Source organism: Hakea prostrata, chromosome 6, assembly GCF_041222555.1.
Source record: "Hakea prostrata isolate BN-2017 chromosome 6, UWA_Hpros_2, whole genome shotgun sequence".
Classification (NCBI taxonomy): domain Eukaryota; kingdom Viridiplantae; phylum Streptophyta; class Magnoliopsida; order Proteales; family Proteaceae; genus Hakea; species Hakea prostrata.
The window spans coordinates 34,844,651-34,868,902 of NC_142605.1; the positions used below are offsets into that span (position 1 = coordinate 34,844,651).

At 36.7% G+C, this 24,252-nt stretch overlaps 3 protein-coding genes across 5 annotated transcripts; all 3 read left to right on the forward strand.

Moving 5' to 3' along the window:
* LOC149013602 (GRAS family transcription factor) lies at positions 1-3,382 on the forward strand. Of its 2 annotated transcripts, XM_089159983.1 has the most exons (2): positions 1-1,310; positions 1,392-3,382. In XM_089159983.1, exons 1-2 carry the CDS (start codon positions 854-856, stop codon positions 2,885-2,887), a joined length of 1,953 nt encoding a protein of 650 aa, XP_089016109.1. In that variant the 5' UTR covers positions 1-853; the 3' UTR covers positions 2,888-3,382. The 2 variants fall into 2 exon arrangements, with proteins under 2 accessions (XP_089016109.1, XP_089016108.1); XM_089159982.1 differs by having other exon boundaries at positions 2-3,379.
* A 1,210-nt stretch (positions 3,383-4,592) lies between these two features.
* On the forward strand, positions 4,593-10,984 carry LOC149013603 (DNA-directed RNA polymerases II, IV and V subunit 6A-like). The gene is made up of 7 exons (XM_089159700.1): positions 4,593-4,779; positions 7,475-7,548; positions 9,865-9,898; positions 10,006-10,178; positions 10,256-10,307; positions 10,511-10,578; positions 10,668-10,984. Exons 2-7 carry the CDS (start codon positions 7,517-7,519, stop codon positions 10,735-10,737), a joined length of 429 nt encoding a protein of 142 aa, XP_089015826.1. The 5' UTR covers positions 4,593-4,779; positions 7,475-7,516; the 3' UTR covers positions 10,738-10,984.
* A 2,048-nt stretch (positions 10,985-13,032) lies between these two features.
* LOC149013604 (uncharacterized) lies at positions 13,033-18,574 on the forward strand. 2 transcript variants are annotated; one of them, XM_089159477.1, is made up of 8 exons: positions 13,033-13,434; positions 13,544-13,773; positions 13,893-14,115; positions 15,274-15,311; positions 15,400-15,444; positions 16,444-16,571; positions 17,305-17,413; positions 17,881-18,574. In XM_089159477.1, the coding sequence occupies exons 2-8, from the start codon at positions 13,630-13,632 to the stop codon at positions 17,917-17,919; spliced, it is 726 nt and encodes a 241-aa protein (XP_089015603.1). In that variant the 5' UTR covers positions 13,033-13,434; positions 13,544-13,629; the 3' UTR covers positions 17,920-18,574. The 2 variants fall into 2 exon arrangements, with proteins under 2 accessions (XP_089015603.1, XP_089015601.1); XM_089159475.1 differs by having other exon boundaries at positions 13,035-13,434; positions 13,577-13,773; positions 17,881-18,573.
* Positions 18,575-24,252: the final 5,678 nt, after the last annotated feature.

Consider the following 24,252-nt stretch of genomic DNA (forward strand, 5'->3'; position numbering starts at 1 on the left):
TTCTTTACCTTTTACAAGGAATCACAGAAACCAGAAAAACATCACTAGCAATGGCACTGAAGTAGAAGAGAAAGAAGAGCAATGGGTCCACTATAAAAGACTAGTAAATGAAAGTCTCATGTTCTTTTGCGTGGGAAATTTTATCTGGTAGGAGAATAGTTAGTCTGCATGTTTGAAGGGCATTCGTAGCTGGGGTATCTGGGATTCGCTTCAGAATCAGATTCAGTTACTATGGATACTTTACAGGTTTCAAGTGCTGATATGAGTCTGAAAGCTTTCCTGAATTTCAGTTACAAATTCAAGCAAGTTTCTTTCTGCATTTCCATGCATGGTGTTAGTCCTTTGGGTGAGAAGAGGGATAGCTTTCTTCAATGATTTTCACGGCGAAATTCTGAATCCGATGACATTTTTCTGGTAGGTACATAGGAAGCCTTACATTCTTTTATTCTTTTCCTGGGGTTTTTTTTTTTTTTGCAACTATTCGTTCGTCCTGTTTCTCTTTATACAGAATTCAGACACCCAGATTTGTGAAAATTCTATAAGTTTCTTATTCAGATTCTTACTGTCCAAATTTCCATCCGATTCATTCTTTTAGTTTCTTTTCTTTTTCTTTAAATTTGTTTTGAACAGATCATACATACATATAGATTTACAAAGTCTGTCTGAAAAAATTTCATTTGATTTTAAACAAATATAGAGAGAGAAGAAAAGAGATTACAGAGTCTGTGACTGGGTAAAACAGGGGAGGGGGATATAAAACAGGGGAGGGATAAGATAAACAGAGAAGAAAAAGGCTAGTTGAATTGAGAAGGGGAGTGGGGAAACAAGAAAGAAAATTGGAAGAACATAGAGGATGTTGGCGGGGTTTTCTGCATTGCTGTCGCCAAGGCATAGATTAAGGAGCGAAGCATCTACCCAGTTTCAAGCTTGCCATTTTCAGTATCCTCCAATGAGCACACACAGGTTGGATTTGCCATGTAGTTTCCCCCGGAAAGATGCCTCCCAACGATCCCAACCCATTCGACCCGTCGGTCTCTCGGTGGATAAGCCAGTAGAAGTTAAAGGGAGCTGCTCTCTTAAGCAGAAAATCCGGCTGCCGCCGTCCATTACCACCGCTCAGACGGCATTGTGGGAAGGAAGGAGAGAGATTGAAGAAGGGTTTTGGACGAAAGAGAGGAGCTTGAAAAGATTTGCTGAGCAGACTTCATCTGATGAATCGTGCGCAAACAGGGCGAAGAGGAAGAGAAGCAGCAGTACCACAACGCCTGATGCTTCTTCAGAAGGAGAAGGAATGACTCTAAGCCAATTGGGTAAGGGTAATTTATGGTTTCAGCAGAGTGTTGAGATGCCACAATCAATGCTTGGAATCACAGGCCTAAACCCTGCAACAGTTTCATTTCCCAGGTCTTATTCAGGAGAGGAAGAGAAGATCTATTTTGTTCCTGGTGATGTGATCATACCTCCTCCAGCAATGCCCAACAATCCCCTGATGGAGTCTGTAGTCACTGAGATTACAGATAAAGAAGAGAAGGATGTTGATACCACCACCACCAGCCATGACCCTAGAAGAGCAAGTTCAGGATCCACCTCGTCCGAAGGCGATAGTGTAACTCCAAGGCGAAATGAGAATTCCTCAGGGAATGGAACTGGTAATGGGTCTCAGCGCCCTCACCCGTCTGAGGGAACCAGAGTAACAGCAGGCAGTGAAGATGTTCAGACAGAGCATCAGGGATTTGAGCTTGTGAGATTACTGGTTGGTTGTGTTGAATCAATTAGCTCGAAGAACATCCCAGCTATCAACCATTTTATAGCTAGACTTGGAGAGCTTGCTTCACCAGAAGGAACTGCCATTAGCCGTGTCACTGCTTACTTCACTGAAGCTATGGCAGTAAGAGTTGCAAGGCTCTGGCCTCACATTTTTCATATTACCACTCCTCGGGAGGTTGATCGGATTGATGATGACATGGGCACTGCACTTAGGCTTCTAAACCATGTTAGCCCAATTCCAAAGTTCCTTCATTTTACATCCAATGAGATTCTGATGAGGGCATTTGAAGGAAAAGATAGGGTTCATATCATAGATTTTGATATCAAACAGGGGCTTCAATGGCCTGGTTTATTTCAGAGTCTAGCTACCAGGCCTAATCCCCCAAGCCATGTACGAATTACAGGTATAGGAGAGTCCAAACAGGAACTTCAAGAAACAGGCGATAGATTAGCAAGATTTGCAGAAACCTTGAATCTGCCATTCGAGTTCCATGCAGTTGTGGACAGGTTGGAGGATGTGAGACTCTGGATGCTTCATGTGAAGGAAAAGGAAAGCGTAGCAGTGAATTGTGTTCTTCAACTGCACAAGATGCTTTACGATGAGACCGGTGGGGCGCTAAGGAATCTGTTGGGTTTGATAAGTAGTACTAACCCCATAGTGGTTCTCATGGCAGAGCAAGAAGCCATGCACAATGATTCCAATTTGGAGAGGAGGGTTTCTAATTCACTCAAGTACTATTCTGCCATATTTGACTCCATTGATTCTGCCCTGCCATTAGATAGCTTGGTTAGAATCAAAATAGAGGAGATGTTTGCACGGGAGATCAGAAATATAATTGCCTCTGAAGGCAGTGACAGGGTGGAAAGGCATGAAAGTTTCGTGAAGTGGAGGAAGATGATGGATCATGGAGGGTTTAGATGCATTGAAATCAGAGAGAGGGAGATTCTTCAGAGCCAAATGCTGTTGAAGATGTACTCAAGTGAGAACTACAGTGTCAAGAAGCAAGGCGAAGGAGCAGGGCTTACTCTCAGTTGGCTAGAGCAGCCTTTGTACACAATTTCGGCCTGGGCACCTGTTGATGTTGCTGGCAGTTCCTCCTCTTTATCTTTGCCAAGTTGATTGTGATGGTGTTCTTCTTCCGAGGTCTTACAATTTCCATCCTTGTCGTACAGAACAGAAAGGGTAACAAAAATTCTTTGTAGGTAGAGAATTCTTTCATTCTTTAATCGCATGAAACCTCTTTTTATAAGAATAGCAGGAGCTAGTACACATTTGAGTTCTTTCAAGATCAGATTCTCTAGAGTACCATTCTTTGATGTATGTGAAGTCCTTTTTTTATGTTATTCTTTGATTCTTTTTCTTTTTTCTCATGTTGGGAAATCAGTGGGTTTGATGTATTCTTTATGTATTTGGGAGCAATGTAATATTTGACTATTCATTATGTATTTGGAATTTTTTCTTAGGGTTGTGAAGTCTATTCTTTGTGTATGTAATTGGAACTTGGATCATCAATGAAGTGAATTTGTTATTTAGTGTCATACATCACTTTTCTCTTCATGTTGTAATTTTCTTCCTACGTGATTCATATTCACACCCATTTTTCTTGCCCTCCTGAAAGTGTCTTCATGAGGAAATGTAATGTAATATAAGTCACCACGCGAAAGAAGAAAAAAAAAAAAAATCTGCTGCATTTATATGGGATAACTTATGGGGCATAACTTATGGTTGCCATGCTTAGGATCTTCCAAATGCAGATTCTCAGTGCTGCAATCCAAGCTGCATAACAGAAACCTGCAAAAGAAAGAATTGCTCATCAAGAAGTGAAATCAGCCCATCATGAGTATCCAAATGCAGCAACATGCTAAACCACAGAAGCTCCACCACATTATGGAGCAAGTACTGGTTGGGTGCAAATGCAGGGGCTCTGTTACGCTCTGCAAATAAACAAATTTAATGGAAGGTATGGACTGTTGTACACAGTTAAAAAAAGCACCCATACCTATCCTTCTCATATTCTACTTGCAGTTAAAAAAGGAACCTGAAAGAGGAAAGAGAAGCAGCATCACTGCATATCTTGATCAAAGGAGATGAGTTGAGTTTTCTGCTTAACTTTGATAGACTTGACAATTTTACCAAATGGGTTTTTTCTTATGTTGGATCAGATATTTCAGTATTTATATTTACTTATTTATTTTGTTGGTAGGAGGTATTTTTAACTTTTCAATAGATAAAACCATTGAAAAATTTGGGAAATAATACAGGGACACAGGCGAGAGCACAAAATGTGAACTTTTGTTTGTTGCTGCTGAGTATTTTTTGTGTAGCTTTTGTGTAGCTATCTGATTGTGATAGATAATATTTTTGTGATGCAATAAATATGATCTTTTTCGGTTTTGTCTTTGTAGTCAGTGGATCTGAAATATATCACGTCAACTCTGAGAGCTGTTACAAAGAAAAATTACCTAAAATATAAACTTTTGACCAGTGCTCTTGCATATTAGAATTTAGAAGACAATTTATTACGGATTTTTCTCTGATTTATTTTGTTAGTATTCGAAAACAAATTTTAATTTTATATTGTATATTGTAAAAGTGAGATGAAAGCACAAATCTTAAAATGATGGATTTTTTTTTTTTAGAATCTTAAAATGATGGATGAGCATGAGACACTTAAAATGTAGAAGTCACCAGAATATTCTCCCACATGATCCATGGAACGTTGGGGTGGCAAATTAAACGCGACTAATTAAAACACTTGTGATTGAAAGGGTAATTTTGTCAAATGGAAATTAAATTATTATTTTTCCTCTATTCTTGTCAAACTAGGGTAGAAGAACCCTAGCTGTTGTTGAAGCGAAAGTGATTCCTCTTCTTCATCTTCTCCTCTCGGTCTGGGGTGACCCCAGTCAGTCCACTCGCCAAATAGTTGCAGCGGTTCATCTCTTCTTTATCTTCTCCGTCGTTTCGGCGTCCTGGTGTTTGGACTGTGAGAAGCAGAGCGTTAGCTGAAGGTCAGTTTAAGTAAACCTTTCAATTAATGGATTAAAATTGAATCGAAAAACACAAATACAAAGAAGAACTTCCTGAGTTATCCTTTTCTTGGTTTTGGAACCCTAGCCCCTTTCAGTCTCCATTCTAGAACCAGGTCATTGTTGATTGCAGCGGCAGCGCTCGACAATTCTCTTCTTCTCGGTAATTCTTTTTTTTTTCTTTCTTCTCTTGTCCGTTGTCGGTATTCTATATCTACGTTCGTCCTACCATCGATGACAGCCTTGAGCGGTGAAGCAGCTTTCCTTATGAGTGAATAATCCCTCTTCTCTTCTCTTGAGAGTTTAGCTCACGTCTCACTACATTGTAGTTTTTTTTTCTAGAAATTCTGTGATCATTACCGCTGGGTCTTTTCCCTTGGTGATGATTCACGTTATTCTTCTTTTTGGTTTGTGCGCATTGTAGAAAGCTTATGCAGACAAGCTTTTTTCTTAATTATTTGTATCAGACCATGTGGGTCGGATTTGTTGGTCCCGGTTTCCAGACGCCAATGCATGGAATCAACGGTATCTTGGCCTAATCTCACTTCCAAAGCAACAACTGCACTGTGGTTTCAACTCCATTGGCTGCTCCATACCATCTGAAGTTCTGAACTAGCCAGACCCATGCTAGCCATCGCATACAAATATTGAAATTAGCACCTCATAATGAAATCTCTTCGTTTAGAAGATATATGTAATCGCTTTTTATTGTGGATTATTTGTTCCATGTGAAATTTGCACGGTTTTGGACTGTTATTTTGTTGGAAGTGGCTCCATTTTGTTGGGTTACTTGATCTGTTCTGTATTTTGCTGCATTATGAATTTGTTATGTCAGGTGGTGTAACTGTTGTTGCGTAGCAAAATATGAATGATACCATTGCCATATGTAAAGAGTTCTCTTTTTCTTTTTTTTTTTTTTTTTTTTTTTGGGGGGGGGGGTCTGTTAAACTTTACTAAGCAAACTGTTAACCTGCACAATCAGCAATAATAATATCTTATCTATTGAATTGAGCGTTAATATATTACCTAAATTAAATTAAAGTTCACTATTGCATGATTCAGACTCAATGGTTCAGAGGCTGGCTTCGTGGAATGTACACAACCCATGCAACTCTTTACCCTTTTTATTCCCTGTTTCAGCTATGGATTGTGTAGCCAATAGGATTGCTTTCCTAGTTAAATTAGGATTTTCAATGTCATTTCCATAATACGATGTAACACCTTGGACATGAACACAATTAGGATCTGGAATGAAATTGATTACCTTACCTAAATAAACTGTGTGAATCAGTTCCAGTGAGAAGCCATCAGCAGCAAGAAGCTGATCCTTGCAGATGGGAGGCCTGAGTTACTTTATCTCTCATCTTATTTCATTCTCTGTTTTTAATTATGTCAGCTACTGTTGTTGTTGTTCAATCAATTCTATTTCTGTTCTCGGTTTAATCTCTGTATTAATTATGTTTGATCTCTGAATGTGTACTGACATTATAGAGTTAGGATTTTGGTCACGAAAAACATCCAATTCAACCGGTGAGTATACCTACCTGTGGATATTGAATCTTATTTCAATACCATATAATTGCACCTGCATAATGAACCAATGACGTCATTAGACTGGCATAGTCTACTCTTTGATTATCAAATTAAAGGTCTGATCCAAATCAAAGACCAGCTAAATGGTTAGGCTGAATGTAATTTCATTTTATTTGCTGAGATCTCCACCTCTGATATCACTGTTTTTTAGATAACTATCTCCACCTCTGGTATCTCTGTATTTTAGATAACTCCCATGCTGTAATTGAATCATGCCTATATTCTGAGGGAATCTTGTTCTTTCTATTAACTATCATTTCCTAGAGTTTGGCATTATTCTGGTAGGTTTGAGTTTTAAGTCGATTTTCAGGTTTCTATCTGAGTGGGGTTTTGACTTGGGATCCTATTGAGAGGTTTGCAGAGTTGTTCCAATGTATGCCCTGTTGTTTTCCTAAATGATGATTGGTTAATGCTCATCTGTGTTTGGCATTAATAGGTTATTCTCTCATTGATATAATCATCCTTCAAGAATTCTCAGTGCTACATGTTTATTGTTATGTTAAGATGGGACTGGAATCTATATTTATGATTGCCTAAATGTTCTATCATATCTGTTGTTCAAGTACATGCACAAGTATTATGAATCAATACGAGGAAAGGGATAATTTTATTCTGGGGTTATCAAACTCGATTTTGATGGGGAACTTGAATTAAGTGCTTGATGAAAAGTTGCTTTGAACTATGGATGTGGATATTTAGGTAATATACTCTCAAGTTATGTGTATGTATATTGCCCTTATCTCATTCCCTACCGTACAATTGTAAACGATTAAAATCCATTTAGTCCCTTTTGTCCATTGTCTATGCTTGATCACATTTTGTGAATCTCCTTTAATGTCTAAGCTGTTTAAATGTGCCATTCCAACAAAATATTTTTGTCATTCCTGCTTTAATAACCATGCATAGGATTCACATGGTCCCAAGTTCTCAACTCACTTCATTTATTGATCAGTTCTGTATTTTCTGGGGATAGCAAAGGATAGGCATTACACGAAACAGGGTATTTTGCTTTCTTGGATTTGTGTAGAGTTGGCTAAACTGGATGAGACTTTTCTCCCCACTCATTCTTTCTTTCTTGTATCAGGGTTTGGCTGCAGTACATAGAGGAAAACTTCTTCAAACGACAATGGCAGATGATGACAATGACGTAGACTTGGGGTTTGTCTATCTCTCTGCTTTTTTATTCCCATTTCCTTTATAATAACCATGCTGTGAGACTTTCTACTTATTGGTTGACGTTTATGAACAGTTTTTGCCTTGTGATATTTAGCTGTATGCATATCCTGTTTGACTCCCTTTTTGTGGCTCAGCAATTAAGCATACGAATTGTGGAATTTTTTGGGATGATATTTTTGGATAATGAGATGGAAGTTCACCACTAGTGATGATTAAGGCTTGGTCTGGCTGTGTTTTGAGTAGTGGGCGTTGAGCGTAATTAGAAAGATTAAATGTGCTCTTCATATTGTGATATAATTGAGGCTAGTAAAGAACAAGCCAAAGCCAATATGGAAGAGAAGTGAACAAAACCATAAATTTACTCTGGTAAAGTGTTGCTTTTTTGTTATTTCGTTTGCTACTGGTTAAATGTGTGGTGGATGATGCCTTAAGACAAATGTAGTCAAAATTTTGGGCAGTAGGCTACAATGATTCACCTAGACTGATTGAAATCTCAATGACTAAAGTTTGGTGAGATAGTGGTTTGTCGGTAACTGTTTGTATGGGTACCATTCGGCAAGTCGATCAACCAGATGATCTATTTTACCTCTTCCCTCAGGAAACACCCCCCCAAAAAAAAAACAAAAAAAAAATTATTTTAATGTTTTTCTTAGTCCAAGAATGATTTGCTGATTTTTATTTTTTTTGTTACCTTGGGTGTGGTTGTCATTATCTAGTTGGCCCCTCTCTCTCTAGGGGCAAAAGTTTGGTCATTAACTTGCTCATCTGACTGCACCAAATAGCAATTTGTGCTGTTTACACCGCTCAAAAAGTAAGTAAAATTTTTTTTTTTTTTTTTTTTGGGGGGGGGGGGGGGGGGGTTTGGAGTGGGGGAGGGTTGAGGATGATCCCCAAAGGTTGATGATGTTCTAAAGGTTAAACTGGCCTAAATTTAGGTTTTTGATTTTTTTACTTTAGAGAGTCAACATCCAGCAACCTGCTGTTTTATGGGTTTAGGCTGGTCAGAATCAGCCGGGGTTTGAAATCGAAGGTCAGTTGGGTTGGGACCCTGATGTTGCTGAAGTTTGGGATAGACCTCATAGTTAGATAATAGATCTGACCTTGAATTTTGGGTGCGTGGATGGTTTGAAAGTACCTGAAAATTAAAAAAAAGGGTGAAAGGATGGGGTGGGAAAGATCTTGAACTGCAGCTAATCTTGCTGGAACAGGGGTGCTTCAATGGGTGAAGTGAAGATGCAGAGTGCAGGTTGAATCCCGACCTAATATAAGAATCTTGGGCTTGACCATCCAAGAATCTTAAGTATCTTGGACTTTAAACACCAAAGATTCCAGTTAACTTTCTTCACCAAGAAACCCCAATCTAGACTTTAAACAGTAGATCATCAATCCATAAAGGGAATAAAAACCAAAGTCAAAGCTGGAAATCTAGTAAAGTGAACTCTATCTTGTCTGTCCTTTTATAGGTGGCTAATCAGCCTTAGAACTCATAATAGGAATAATAAGGAAACTCATAAAAGAAATAGAACATAAAAAACTACTAGACCTAGGTTATGTTCAATGCCTCACAGTAGCCTTTGTTTTATTTATTATTTTTTTTTTTTGGGGGGGGGGGGTTTGGATGGAGTTTCTCTGGGAACTAAAATTGTGTGTTTTTTTTTTTATTTTTTATTTTTAATGGAACTGCTTGGGTGGGAAAGTAGGGATCTTAATAATGAGCTGGGATGAGATGTGATTAAGGCTTCAATTTGGATCCCTGCCCCCCCCCCCCCCTCTCTTTCTTTCTTTTCTCTGTTCCACCTCTGTTGGTTATATGGCAGAACAGAATTCTATTAGAGAGAATAGGGAAGCAGTAGAGGGGATAGATAAGTGGGGAAAGAGTTGGGTCCTTCATGCTCTAGTAACAAATTGGTGAAGGGCCAGTTAGGAGAAGAAGGAACCCTACAAAAATCAGAGTTGCAGGGGAGAGAAGAACAAATAAGAAGAGAAAGGAGAGAGAGAAGAGAGATGAGAAAGGCCGGGGGGGATGTGTGTGTGTGTGTGAGGGAATGCATGCACAAACCAGCCACACAGGATCTACACCGGTGAAAACCCGATCCATCGACCTACCTATTCAGTGATTTATTTCTATGGGCATGCACCTTCAGTTATGCATTGGGAACTTATATTTATATTTCTTGCATATCTTGGACCTTTTTTCATTATTTTAATTTGATTTGATACCCTTTCTAAGATTTCTTTTTCTGTGAGTTTGGTTTGAAATCCATTGTGCCCTTGCTGACAGAAGAATTGTTTCTGCAGTTATGAGGATGAGCCGGCAGAGCCTGAGATGGAGGTAAACAATTAACACATTATCATGTTTTTGTTTATTGCTTCTAAGTGGCAAATTATGTTGTATCTAGATGAACTGATGATTAATTAATTGGTTGGTTTGATTTGCAGGAAGGAGCAGAGGAGGATGTGGAGAATAATAATGAAGACGTTCCTGATCAGCCTGTACTTGAAGGTGAAGAAAAACAGGAACAAGAAGAGGTTCAACGCCCCCGGAAGACTTCAAAATATATGACTAAGTATGAGCGTGCTAGAATCTTAGGTACACGCGCCCTCCAGATCAGGTATCATTTCATAGCTTTGATATTCTTCTTGATTTGTTGCAAGCAAATGGTAGAGTAATATTCATTTTCTTGAACAGCATGAATGCACCTGTGATGGTTGAGTTGGAAGGTGAGACTGATCCACTCGAGGTAAGTTTCTTTAATAAAACCGTATCTCAGGATATGTTTATATACGTTTGTAAGTAATGTGGATTACAGTATGTCCCTGAACAAGAAATTCTAATTCCCTTTGTGTCCTCTCTCCTTTTACTTATCCGGTATTATTAAATTTATCTGTGCCAAATTTCATGGAAGGGCATGTTATGAGTATTGGATTTTTTGATTGATCTCAGATAGCAATGAAGGAGCTCCGGGAGCGTAAGATACCATTTACCATCCGTCGTTACTTGCCTGATGGAAGGTACTATCATTATTTTAAACTCTCATTGTAGTGAATCAACAGCAACATTGTTCTTGGGGGTTTCTCATTTTCAACCTGAAATTTGGCAGCTATGAAGATTGGGGAGTTGATGAGCTGATTGTCGAGGACTCCTGGAAGAGGCAAGTTGGAGGTGACTGATCACTCAATGTGTCGCATATGTGTTGGATGATAGTAAATATGAATACTACAGACTGAATAGGCTAAAGGATTGTTGCTGCTGCTTCTGCTTCTGCTTCTTCCTCTTTCTTTTTTTTTTTTTTTTGGGTTGGTTGGTTGGGGTTATGAGAAACAGAAGAACATCCAAGTAGTCAGGTGCCTAGTGTAAGAATGTATTGGATTGGTCTCTTCAGTTTCTATTACGATGCGAGAGTATTTTACTTGTCTATCTTACAATCTCATAACTCTGCTGAGTATGCTCGTCTCTTCCCTGAAATGCAAATCAAATTTCTGAGGTTTCCAACCTTCAAGGTGTGCGACTGGGTTGAAGGAATGGTTCCTGCAAACCTGTGTTATTACCAATTTCCACCGTTGCCCAATTTCAAAGTTCACATAACGCGTTGGTTAGCGTTAGCAATTGCTCATGCATTACATACCTTCTCTCTATTGTCCGATTGTAGTGGAATCTTTCTGTAGCGTTGGTTTGTTGGTTTGGCTTGAAGCTATCCCAATACGTGCGTATAGGTACCGAGGACTTCATAATTTTCACCAAGGTTTAAAGTATCTCATGATATCATATAATATTAGTCTATTCGTTTCTATATTTGACACAGCCGATACGATATATGTCCATACGTCTCTCTATTGAATTGTACTAAAATATATTTGTTTGAACGATACAATACTTGTATCTCAAAATCACATAATTGATAAGATACTATCTCAAAATCACATAATTGATAAGATACTCAATACCGATATTATAAAGGGATAATTACTGTTGTCCCCTTGTACTTTGATTTTATTACTATTTTATTTCCTGTACTTTTTAAAATTACTATTCCAACCCTTAATTTGTCAACAATTACTAATGCCCCCTTACCGTTAAGATCCGTCAGTTTAATGATGATGTGGCATCTATATATTTTTTTAAAATCCCAAAAATAACCCTGCAATTATCTTTTTATTTATTTGCTCTTTTTTCTAGTTATGATACTACCCTTAATAGGAAAAAATTAACTTTAATTTCACTTTTCTTTTTTTAAAAAAGAAATCACCAAATAAAAGAAATATGTGATTTTTTTTTCTAAAAATAAATCAAAAATAAATCACCAAATAAAGGAAAGATGTAATTAAATAGAAACTAAAATATTAAGAAATATCAAATTTAATTCAAAGCTGAAATTGAAAATCATCTAACATATGCTTACTATTATGTATGTTACCAAATTTTCTATCAATTAGATCTTATATGCTAATTTGTTTGTAAAACTTCCATTATAGTGATTATGAAAAATTTAAGTGAAATGTGAAAGTTTCAACAATCATAAGTATGTGGTCCCATCAAATCCAAAACTAATTCTAAAATATAAGATTTTAAGAATATAATTGACATGCAATATAGTTTCTATAAATGAAGGTAATGCCATATTTTTTTACTTCTTAATTTTAAGGGTAAAATAGACATTTCATATTTGATATTAACAACCACTTACACCTTTAGAAGTAAGAGGGGCAATAGTAATTTCACAAAAAAGGGGGTTTGATTAATAATAAAACCAAAATATAAGGGGCAATAGTAGCTATCCCTATTATAAACCTTGGTGAACACATATGAAGCAAGATTAAGATAGCTACAAATTAAGAGAATCTGAAGATGAATTTTGTCATGTTCATGGCATGCATTATTATGGTTTTCCACTTTCTCTTTTGAAAAATCTATGTGTTCCTATCCTCCTTGTTTTCTTGTTACGATGTGATTGTCAATGCGGGCTATGGGCGATATTGGATTCTTCTATCTTCACGTCTATTTTTATTTGGTGGTTTCATTCATTTGTTGGTGATTCCTCCTCTTGGATTAAAGATGGAGACAACCCATTAATAGCTATTCGATGCCAAACCAGAGACAGACAAAAGCAGAGACAGAGGAAGACAGAAATGAACGAATATAAAATTATACAGGACCCACGTTTGATGGATCGGTCTCACCGGTTACTGGAATCTGCAACTTATCATGCAATTGAAGAGACAGCATTGGATCCACTGAATCACAAACAATCATGATTACCAATAAACAATCATCAATCAGTGAGAAGGTAAAGAATTCGAATGGAAGCGTCAACGGTAGTAGGATTCCAATTTCCAACAGTGAAAATATTTTCAATTCGATCATTAACGTGACCCTCACGGCTACGTGTAAACGTTGAAATTGATATGTTGTGCATGTGTCTCCAATATCTGGTGGAGATTTCACGCAATTAAATGGGTGTGTAAATGTGTAATCGAGAAAATTGTTAAATTACAGAGTGTCCCATAATCTGGCTTTTCTGCTGCCACCGCCTTCCATGTAATTTCTTCTATATAATCGTCACTGTCAGTTCGCTCCTTTAATTGATGGCGGCTCTGAGTTGACGCACTGGACCAAACCCTCTCGACTGTCAGTCACAGACAAGAGGAAGCGCATCGCCTTGCTTACCCTTCTTTAACCTTCTTCATCTTAATCTTCTGAAGAGGAAGTTCAAAGCGAACTAATGGAAGAACCCATTTGAATCTCAGCTTGCCTGCTTTTGTATGCTTCCGGGTCTTTTTTATTTCTCTTCAACAATTCTCTGGTCGAGTTTCATGAGTTTGGTTTTCGTTAGTGACGTTGAAGAGAGCTTCTGAATTTGTGGTTTTAAGGTACTTGGGAACTACCCATTTTCTTATCTTCATTCTTCATTTTGTTGTGTCATCAAACAAGTTTTCTTATCTCTGTCCCTCTCTGCTGATCTTATTTGATGTGTCCTAGAAAATCATATTCTTGATAATTTTGGTGCTCCAGCCTGCAGAAGGCAAAGTGAAAGTTGCCTCTGTTCTCCAGTGGGTGAATTCTCAATGAGCTCCATCGTTGAAATAGGGAATCGGCAAGTTGATGTTCACTATGCAACTACTGGCCTCCCTGGCAGAGTTGAAGAAAATTTTGAAGAATTTTTCTTTCAACATGACGATCACTATCTTGAAGAGGTTCTACAAGATCAGGTGATCAAGGCTTCTTGTTTTCCTAGATATTGTAATAAACATATCCTATGATGAATTGGCCGGTAATTTAGTATTCTTGCAGAAGATTTGATAAAGATGCTGACTTGATTACGCTTCAGGAAAGTGTGTACCAGTCACTCCAGGCAAGTAATGGGAATGACTCGGCTAAAGCTTCCACAAGTGGTGGCTCTGATGTGAATCATGGACAAAGTGATGAGGAAGAAGAGGGAGAACCTTCACAAGTTCCAGATGTTCAGTCACAAATTGAGCTGGATGAAGCTTTTGCTATACATTTGCAGTTTCACGAATCCTTCATTACTGAGTCAACTGGAACTGACGCAGGTATTAATAGATGATTCAACGAAGGTGCTTTATACCCTAAATTTTGTAGTTGCCATATCTGGTAGCATGTTTTGCTAAAGGTTGAACTAACTCCAAAATTATGATTGCTGTTTTTACATTCGTCTTCTTCATGCTGTTTGTGGACTTCAAATTTCTGCCTTAATTGTTGTCATAACGAATCATGCTTTATCAACTAGAGTAACTTCCTCTCTCATATTACTCTGGCAGTGTGATTCGTGCATTCCATATCTGTCTTTCAACCTTGGAACAAATTACAGTACGGTGACCACCTCTGAAAATTTTCACCTTTTGTTTTTGTTGAAGAGATTATGCAACCAGCCTTGACCATTACTGATAGTTTATTATCAGATGAAAAGTAAACCATGTTCATATTGAAAGAAGCTTCCTCTCTGGTTTACAGATTTCAGATTATATTAGAGACAATTTTGATCATTTCTGATTCTTGTTTGTAGGGTCTAAACCCTGCCCTTGTCTATGAAGCAAAACAGGGCAGTTTGTGGAGTTTGGGAAGGGTCATAACTTATGAAGCCTTAACCCTACTGCAAAGAGGCATTTTATCATGTTTCATAACTTCGTATTTGTTAATTCGGATTGCAGAATAAGGGCACTAGCATTTTTTTGGGGGTCATTTTCTGGCTTCATCTTCGTAGTTGGCAACCCTGATGAACAAACTAATTGTTGTTCCAAAATGCAGGGCAACCTTCCAAGTGACAATTAGCTATAACTGCACCAAAACATAATATGCAAAGGTTATCGTTGCATATTATGATTTGGTGTAGTTATAGCTAATTGTACTTACTTAGAATGATTGTGTTATTTATTTTATAATGCCACACAATCTGATTCAGTAAGGAAACCTATGGATATTTGACAAAATTCAGTACCCCAAAAATATAACCTGTAAAGACAATATAGATAACTTGGGTGCAAAGATATACCAGTCTTGAGTTAGTTTAAAATAGGTTAATGGCATAATATGATTCATGCATTCATCATTATACAAGGCTTATAGCTTTCAATTGGTATTAGAATGTGCAAATGGTTAGTCACTGTGTACATGTGCAAGGGCACACATGCATGCATTTGCATGATTCCAAATGACTGATTATAGAACAACCACACTTCCCTGTTTTGCAGTTAACAGAGAGGTCGATTCAACAAACACCTCTCCCCAGGTATCTGTTCTATTGTCAAAGTCTTGTCAAAGTCAATAGTTATTTTCATTTTTATTTGATCCTAATTTTTCTCTATTCTGAAATTCAGCCTGAGAGACAAGACAATGTTGAGCCAGATGACATGTCATATGAGGTCAGTCTATTGATGAGAAACGCTTCCACGGTTTCTTTTGAATCCTAGCCTTACCCACCAATTATCATGGCTCCTTGGGCGACAATTAACATATTTTCTTAATTGCTTTTGTCTTCGCAAATCGTTTGTATTATATATGGAACTCTTACACATCCGAACCTATCTTGATACTAGTTAAGTTGCATGATGACTTGGCCTTATTGAGATGAATTTGAGGCTTATCAAATCATCTCAAGTGATTTATTTGACTGCCTTGACTCGATCAATACATGGAAATGGTTAAGCAAAGCCTTGTATGATTAGAAAATTTTAACAACAATTACATTTTAATGTAATGTTGGTGATTCTAAAGCCAGCAGTACCAGAGGTTTTTAACAGATTGTGGTTTTCCATCCTGGACGATGATCTCTGGACTGGCCAATATACAATGCAATTTTCAACTAGTCTTGCATTTTCCCCTTGTCAGTGATAGCCAATGTTCTGCATTATCTTGAACTTTCTAAACGAGGGAGGTTATGATGGAAAAAGTTCATTCTGCCTTCTAGTAGAGGTATTTGGCCTAAACTTACCACTTAGAAAGATGGTGCCGTCAAACAACATGTAAGTTGGACTAAATTTCGAAGGAAGTAAGTGGGATCCAGGTGGTCTTGTTAATGTGGGGTTGAAAGCAGATGTAAGTTCTTAACTAAACTACAGTCTGAGTTTGACATTAAGTCTTTATATAACAGTTCATTATCTCACCCCCTTAGAAAATTTGCATACCATTTGTGGAGTACATGTGCTTCAGGGGGAAACGAATCACATAAACAAGCATCTAACCTTTAACCTTGCTACCATGTTTTAATGCAGTATCCTTTGGTATTACCAGTTACCATGAATATGGAATTGCTTATCACTGTTAGCATCTATTTTATGCTCCCCCCACATTTGAAGAGCTTCCAGTCTGACTTTTAAGTTGCTCCTGTACGTGCTAATCATTTATCATTTTTCTTGTCTCAGGCATTGCTATCGCTGGGAGAGGATATTGGCACTGAGAGTAGAGGATTATCAGAAGAGGTTATTTCATATTTGCCAACAAAAAAATACAGTAAAGGGGGATGGTTCTCAAAAAATGACAACACTGAGGAGTATGATCTGTTTAACTGATCCTTTTTTCTTTTTTGGACCCGTCCCTTTCATGGTTACTCTTTCTTTTTGGGTTAAAAGGACAAGTTAGATTTCAGGAGATTAATTTTGAGCTCTTCATTCCCTCTTTCTAAACAAATATACTGATATCAATACTGCCTGACACATTCCCCTGTGGTCAAAATCAAGAGCATGTTAGTGTTAGTTTGTCATCCTCTTGATGACAGAGTGCAAGGTTCAAAGCTCTTTGTCCCCATGAGTTGGCTTATATGTTAAATTTTATGTTTTGTTGTATTAAACACGTATGAGATATTAGAAGTCTTTCTTGTGCGTGAGGACTCACCTCTGCCTCAGTGTGATTTAGCATGTAGTTCCCTTGGGCCGTTGCTCAGCATGTTGACATTTTTAGTTTCAGAGGATTGTGCACCACAACAGGCTTGCCTGGACTGATAGGGCCATGTCCATCCTATTTCAAATCACATTGTCATTTTTATACGTAAATTTACTTCCATAGGTTGATGAAGTTCAAGTTAGGTACTTGTATGGTGCAGTCAGTGGTTGGCACCCACCATGTGCATGTATATGTACTAATTTTCAAGTTTCAGAATGGAAGAAAAATGTCAAGGATTGTACTTTCTAAGTTCTATTTTATTCTTGAAATTCTTTATGTATAGTTGACTGTTTATGTTACTTTTGATTCTTCATTTCTTGCATCTGACAGTTTGGTTCTTGCAGGTGTGTGATCTGTCGTGTGGTATACAAAAACCGTGATAAATTGATAATTTTGCCATGTCAGCACCTATATCATTCAAAATGCATTACACCATGGCTGAAGCTGAATAAGGTGGTTCACAATTTCACATAAATTATGTCAGTAGTATCTTCTAGTAAATTTTCTGTGTAGGCATGATAGTTTTGACTTGGGACATCATGACCAGTAAGATATATTATCCCTCCTCAATCAGTAAGAACAGTGGGCACTCACAAAATCACAAAGCTTGGTACAACCACAGAACCCAGGATGTCTTCCCTTATTGCTGCAAGTCTGAACCTGTGAACCTACCAGAGTGAAATATACTTCTCCCAATATGACCCACATCAACATTGATATCCATGTTGATTCAAGTTTCTTGACTCTAATTAAAACTTACTTACTGTTAAATTACTAGATTATGACTTAACATTTTTATCAAGTGCTCATTCTTGAATTTAGATATTTTCCTTCAATTATGTATAAAATTCAACATTTCTTTGTACCTATGATTGGAACTGAAACTTACGGATTTGTACCATTCTGTTTTCCTGTATCAGGCATGCCCTGTGTGCAAGGAGGAAGTATTTGGATCTTGATCCAGCAAAAAAGCTTGCTTTCAAGTGAACAATGCTTAGTGTACTGCCTTACTGCTTTGATAGGTTTGGAAGTTCCCTCAGCTGTACTGAGTAAATGAGAATGGAATTGGTGCCTTACGGAATTGATTCTTCAAGGCACAGTGCAAATGGGTTGATGTTGATACCTCCACGGATATTTACATGAAGGTTTCCATTATGTTGAATAATGATGAATAGAATAAATGCTTTTGTCTTCTAGACCCGAAAGCTATTCCTTGAATTCATACCAAGCAGTCTTCAGACTTATTGTAGTATGAAGGACCATTGCCACTGTAGATGCATAATTCAAATTGCCCACTTGTGCTTTTGTTTTTCACTCAGGTTCTCTATGATATTAAGAGCTAAAGTCTGTTCGTGTGTTAGCAAACTTAAATTTGATCTCTCAAGGTGTTTGATTGGGAAGAGGGCTACTAGGGTGATACAGGGTTGAGTACTGTTGGGTGATGCAAAGCATACAAACTCTTATCAGAAGACTAAAAATCCAACAGTAATAATTGGGTTTAAATGCTTAATCAATCAAAGGTCATGTCATATTTTTGTCATCTTAATCTCAAGTTGCCTTACAATAAAAAGGTGATGTTTTTACTTGTTTCCTTACAGTTTGAATGGATGAACAGACACAACAAAGTCACCGTTAGCATTTGAAAAGAAAAAAAGTTGTCTGTTGGTAGAAAGTGTTTCTTGTTTTCCTAAAGAAAACCAGCTGGATTTGATGGATTGCTTGTGATTAAACCCTTTGGTTAGGCACATTATGTTTCAAAGGACCATTGCTGTTAAGGACTTTTAATGAGTAGACTGCATTACTGTTTGGTATTTTCTTTCTTTAAGGTATTTAAACGTCTCAAATTGTGCAATATTCATTAAGAGTTCCTTTCACCCCTAAAACTGGTCGGTCCCTAACCATTAAAGTTATACTCCAATAATGGTTCCTTCATGTGTATGATGTTGAAATGAAAAAGAATAAAGCCAAATAGAAGATTGGATAGAAAATGGAGAGTTCTGTCTCTCAAAAGTTTTTTCAAAACAACAGTATTTAGTTGTCCTCCAAAAAAACACAAAACATGGTTTTATAATGCCAAGAAACCCTAAAAAGAAAATGCCATTAAAAACAGTAAAATGTCAAAAATGCCCTCAAAATGATCTCAAAACACAAAAAAATGACATGATAAATTTCAGCTCATTTCGAGTAAGGATCCTGTGATACTTCATGAGCCACTCCATATTCATCAAGGTATTCATTGTAAAATCAGGGAGAGAGAAGAAACAAAAATTAACCAAAACACGCATGGGAGAGAAAAGAAACAAAAATTAACCAAAACAAATGAGCTCACTTTTAAGTATATATAAGTCTTCAAACCTATGGTAGACGGATAAGATCAACTTCCTTTGTGAGAATAATTCTCCAAGCCATCTTTCTATGGGAACATAGGTCACCTCCCAATGGAAAGGTATCCTACTTCAACACAGCAATGGATTTTCCAAATCAATGTCATTTGTGAAAAGAAAAGAAAAAAATGTAATGAAATCTAAAGTAGTTTTCATTGATGACTTCTCGGAAATTATACTATCTCAAGATAATGATTAATGAAGGTCCTAATTCTGTCGCATTATCCTAGTCTATCCTATCCTCTTTCTTTATCATAGGCCTACATCTTTGTCGGATAATAGAATATAAAAAAAAAGCATTTTGCATTATAAGATCATTAAAGAATACACAAGTGATTAAGAAACATGATTAGGAAGAGATTCTGAAAAGATTACTCCTTTCTCCTTTCTCTTTGTTAAATCATAACTTGTCATGGTGAGGGATCCACAACAGGACCAGACAAAAGCCTCACAGCTTATTGAATGTCATGGTTGAGCTAAGGAGTGATTAGAGAAGAGATTAATTAAACTATAATTCTTTAATTATTTGTTAATCAAGTAAAAGTACATGAGAACAAGCTTATGGAGCTTTCCTGTGTTCTTTCTTTCTTTCTTTCTGATGGTCGGCATTTTTATTTGTTTGGTCTTGAATAGTTCTGAAATCTCCTTTCTCTTTCTACCTAACTTTTGCTGGTCGGTAATTGTGTTGTTTGTTTTCGTATATATTCCATGAGAGACGGAGGAGATCATGGCGGTGCAACACTACATGCATATGCTTCTCCACCGGCCACCATTATCAAAACCTGTCTTTGTTGACGTCCAATTCCTGCACACAAAAAATTGACATTTTTACAAATGAAAAGCCAAAAGTCGAATCACTCGAAAAATCTTTCAAGAATTTAAGTAAAGAGCCCCCACGTACGGAGAGGAATAGATTCTCATGTAGCAAATATTTTACAAGTTTCTGGTACTGAGGTTCGTTTCGCTCAGTTTACACGCGTCTTTTGACTATATCTTCAAGATTGTCATCTTGATTATATCCTAAAGGGTATTGCTCCTAATCCTAGAGATTCGACTTTTTTTTTTCTTCCATTTAAAGGAATATTCGAGTTTATGATTTCATACTATGAAGGGTTAGTCTCTTGTTATCTACCAATTTAAATGGATAGTCGAAATTCATATTCGTATTCTTTTAAGGGTGTCCATATCTGTAATTTTTTTTACCGAAAAATATTTGTATCTGTCCGCTATGTAATTTTGAATAGGGATGATAACTAGATTTGGGAACTGGATAATCGTTAACCGGATAATCGAAAATTCTGCGGTTAGAATAAGGTATTAAACATTTTTCTCTAAAAAAGAGGCTAATAATCATATTTGAAACCGGTAATCGGTAATAAAAAATACAAAAATTGACAATCACCAATCAATAATCGGATCGGATTTATAGGATATCCGATAAAGTCCGGATTCGTATTCAATATTGATTTTGCTAATCAAATTCGGACTCGGATACTGGGTGTATCGAGCCGAATCTCCACTTACAAGTCTACCTAATAGGACCGAATTTTGTGTATAAGCACTAGATTGGACTAACTTAGCAAAATAGGTTAAATGGTTTGATTCAGCTTGTTCCATTGGCACCATTTGTTTGTTAAATCTCAAGCGATGTGGGAAAAAAATTTTAAAAGTAAATTTTTTTCATAAAATCCCTAAGTGTGATTTATTTGGTTTACGCGAGGAAACATCCTCTGTTGTGCACAAATCTCTACTATGGACAACAGTGCACGTATATACCAACTGGTTAGCTAAGAAAGCAAAACAAATACAAGACTATTGACCTTCTATTTGATATAAAAAAATGCATTGCTATACACAACAAATGATTTTTTTTTTTTTTTTTATTGGAGTAAGAAAGTTAGCAGACAAGGCATGCTAACTTTTCCATTCCCATCCTTTTTTAAAGTCTTACAAATATGTAAAATTTATAAAATTTTATAAAAAATATAAAAAACAATATAGTAAGATGCATATTTAATTTTTTTTTACAAAATTCTTTCATTTATTTTCCTCATTTCCTACCCCCATTATTATATATGGGTTGATTTTTTTTTAACTTTTTTTTTTTCACTTTTGCAATGAAACACTGACTTGGACCTGCTGCTGATCAAATACCTAAATTTGGTAATTTGATACCATGTCAAAGGATTTTGTTCCATGAAATGATGGATGTAGATGTGATTCATCTTTTGAGTCTGAAATGCAAAGAGGCTCTTTGGAATTTGGATTGTTCAAATCAGATGGAGTAAATCAGAACTTGTTTCATGCCACTTCAAAGTAGAATGATCATCAATCATGCCACCATGGTTGTTGAAACATCCCATCTGAAATCTCTTCTGCATTTTCTAGTCTCGCCTCTCGGCTGCCAAGCCATGAGCCAACCAATCATAATATTAGTATTCATAAAAATAAGTGCTTTTGCTGAGTGAGTTGAACGCGTTTGAGCAAAAGATTTGTTAAATCCAGTTGTGTAGTTTTTTTTTTTTTTTTTTTTTTTTTGTGGCTTAATGGGTATGTCACTATGTCAGTATGTGTGGTGCTGACTGGGATCCACGTTTTAATATTTTTTGAATTTAGGCTTTTAGCTACTTTTTCCCATATTCATGATGAACAATGGATATGGACTTGATTTTATATATTTATTAATTCACATATGGGCTTTTGAATATTGCTTTCTTAGGCAATTAAAGAAAGAAAAAGTTCAAAAAAATATTTTTAAAAGATAAAAGTGTCTCTTTGTTTATTTTATTCTTCTTTTGTTCAATTCTTCAATCAGCCAAATCATTTTAAAATTTACAAGTATATTTTCAAAATACATTTTTAAACCAATACAAACTCATGTCACGAATAGATTTTCTTTGAAGGATTTTTTTCTTCTTCTTTTGGTAGATTCCTTGAAGGAAATCTTATTCTATAAGGTTTTGCAGAGATATTTTTTTGAGATACTTTTTATCTATAATTGCTCTTTCTTTGTTTAAGGCCAGAGAATTTCAAACCAATTGGAAACGTTAAATAGACCATTCTAGGATTTGTTTTCTAAATTTCAAGTTGTATTTTGTTCTTTTCGTAAAAAATGTACGGCAATTTAGCCAGTCTCAATCTTTGGTTTTTTCAAATTTGTAATTATTAAGTTGTGGCCCTTTAAAGTTCTTTTCAATAAAATCTCTTTCACTAGAAGAGTTAAAAAAAATGCACCCATAGGCCATCGTCTTAGTAGAAGAAATGCTTCCAAGAATGAGATATTTCGAAAGGGACGTAACCAACTCCCTTAAGGCAGGTTTGGTTATCAAGGATATTTCAAATCCTTGAATTTATGAATTAGAGATATATACTGTTTGGTTGTAAAATATTCATGAGTTCATTAAATCTAGGGATTTCACTTCTTGCCTGAAAACATGAATTAAGGGCTAATTTGATTACTTGAGTATGGCGATTTAAAAAATCTAGAGATTTCAAATTTATGGAGTCATGATTTATAAAATTAATTGTTTGCTTAGCCTAAATCTATGGAATGAAATATGTAGATTCATCCTGAAATTTTTATTTTTTTTTTATATAGAATCATGGTTTAAATGTTTAATGCTTTTATAATAAGAGTGAAATCTTTGGATTTTACCTCATACCCATAAATCTATAGATTCACGTTTTTAGTGTAAAAAGGTGAATCTCTTCATGAATCCAGTGATTCACACAACCAAACATGTATAAATATTCCATTTGTGAGTCCAGATATTTGAAATCTCTAGATTCATGTAACCAAACAAGCCCTGAGCCATTCTTGGGTATTGAGTAAAATCGATGGATTCCACTATAAGAATAAATTTAGGGTAATTTTCATCTGGACCCCCTGAGGTTTCATGCATGTCATTTTTAGTCCAAATAAATGAACACTTTGCATCTGCCTCCCCTAAGATATCCAATAAGACCACTTAAGGACAAATTGTGATTTTTATGACCAAAATACCCCATATGTATTCTACTGTAAGATTTGAATCATGTTTTCAGAATTAAATCCAACAGTAGAAATTGTGGGGGAAGTCCATGGATAGCAAGTCTTCTTCGGGTTCACGGCGGTGGAAGCAACCACAACCGGCGCATTTGACAGAAGTTGGGTCGGTGAGGGTGGCGGAGGGAGATGGCATGAACTCTCCTTAGCCGTCCGAGGCATGGCTACCTAAGCACGCCCGTGTGGTTCCTCTGGCATCCTCTGTAAACAACTGGCTCCGGAATCACAGGGCTAATTGGGCGATGGTGGTGTATGCGCTTAAGTATGCTGTTTGTTAAGGATAAGGCTTTAGGAATTTGGTTATCAGTTGTTGGCTTGGGTAGTTGGGTTGGCGGCGCCGACAGTGGTGGTGGTGTATAATCTGATTCTGCTTCCTAGGCTTTGGCGGTGGCTATAGTGGTGGGGATGAGGTTAAGTTCATGGTTGAAGCTGAAACATTTAGGGTTTGAGGAACTGTAGACTATTGAAATAGAGAGAATCAAAGATCAAAGAAGATGATGTAGGAATTGGGAAGTGATGATCGGTGATGAGAAATGAGTAAACAAAAATCTGGGTTTCTAAGGACAAACAATGACAGGGATAGAAAAAAAAAAAAGAAAAAAAAAAAAAGGAAGAGAAAATTACCACGGCGTCTGTTTATTAGAAATTTTTTCCGATTCCAATATGAATTCCAAATAAAAGATGCTCTTTTTCAAATGAAGGGTAACAAAGCTCCTGGCTATGATGGCATGCCAGCTAGGTTTTATCATAGAAACTGGGACACGGTAGGGTCAGATCTTATTCATGCTGTCCAGCATTTTTTCAAAGAGGGTTTTCTTCTAAAAAGCCTAAACAAAACCATCATAACTCTTATTCCTAAGAAG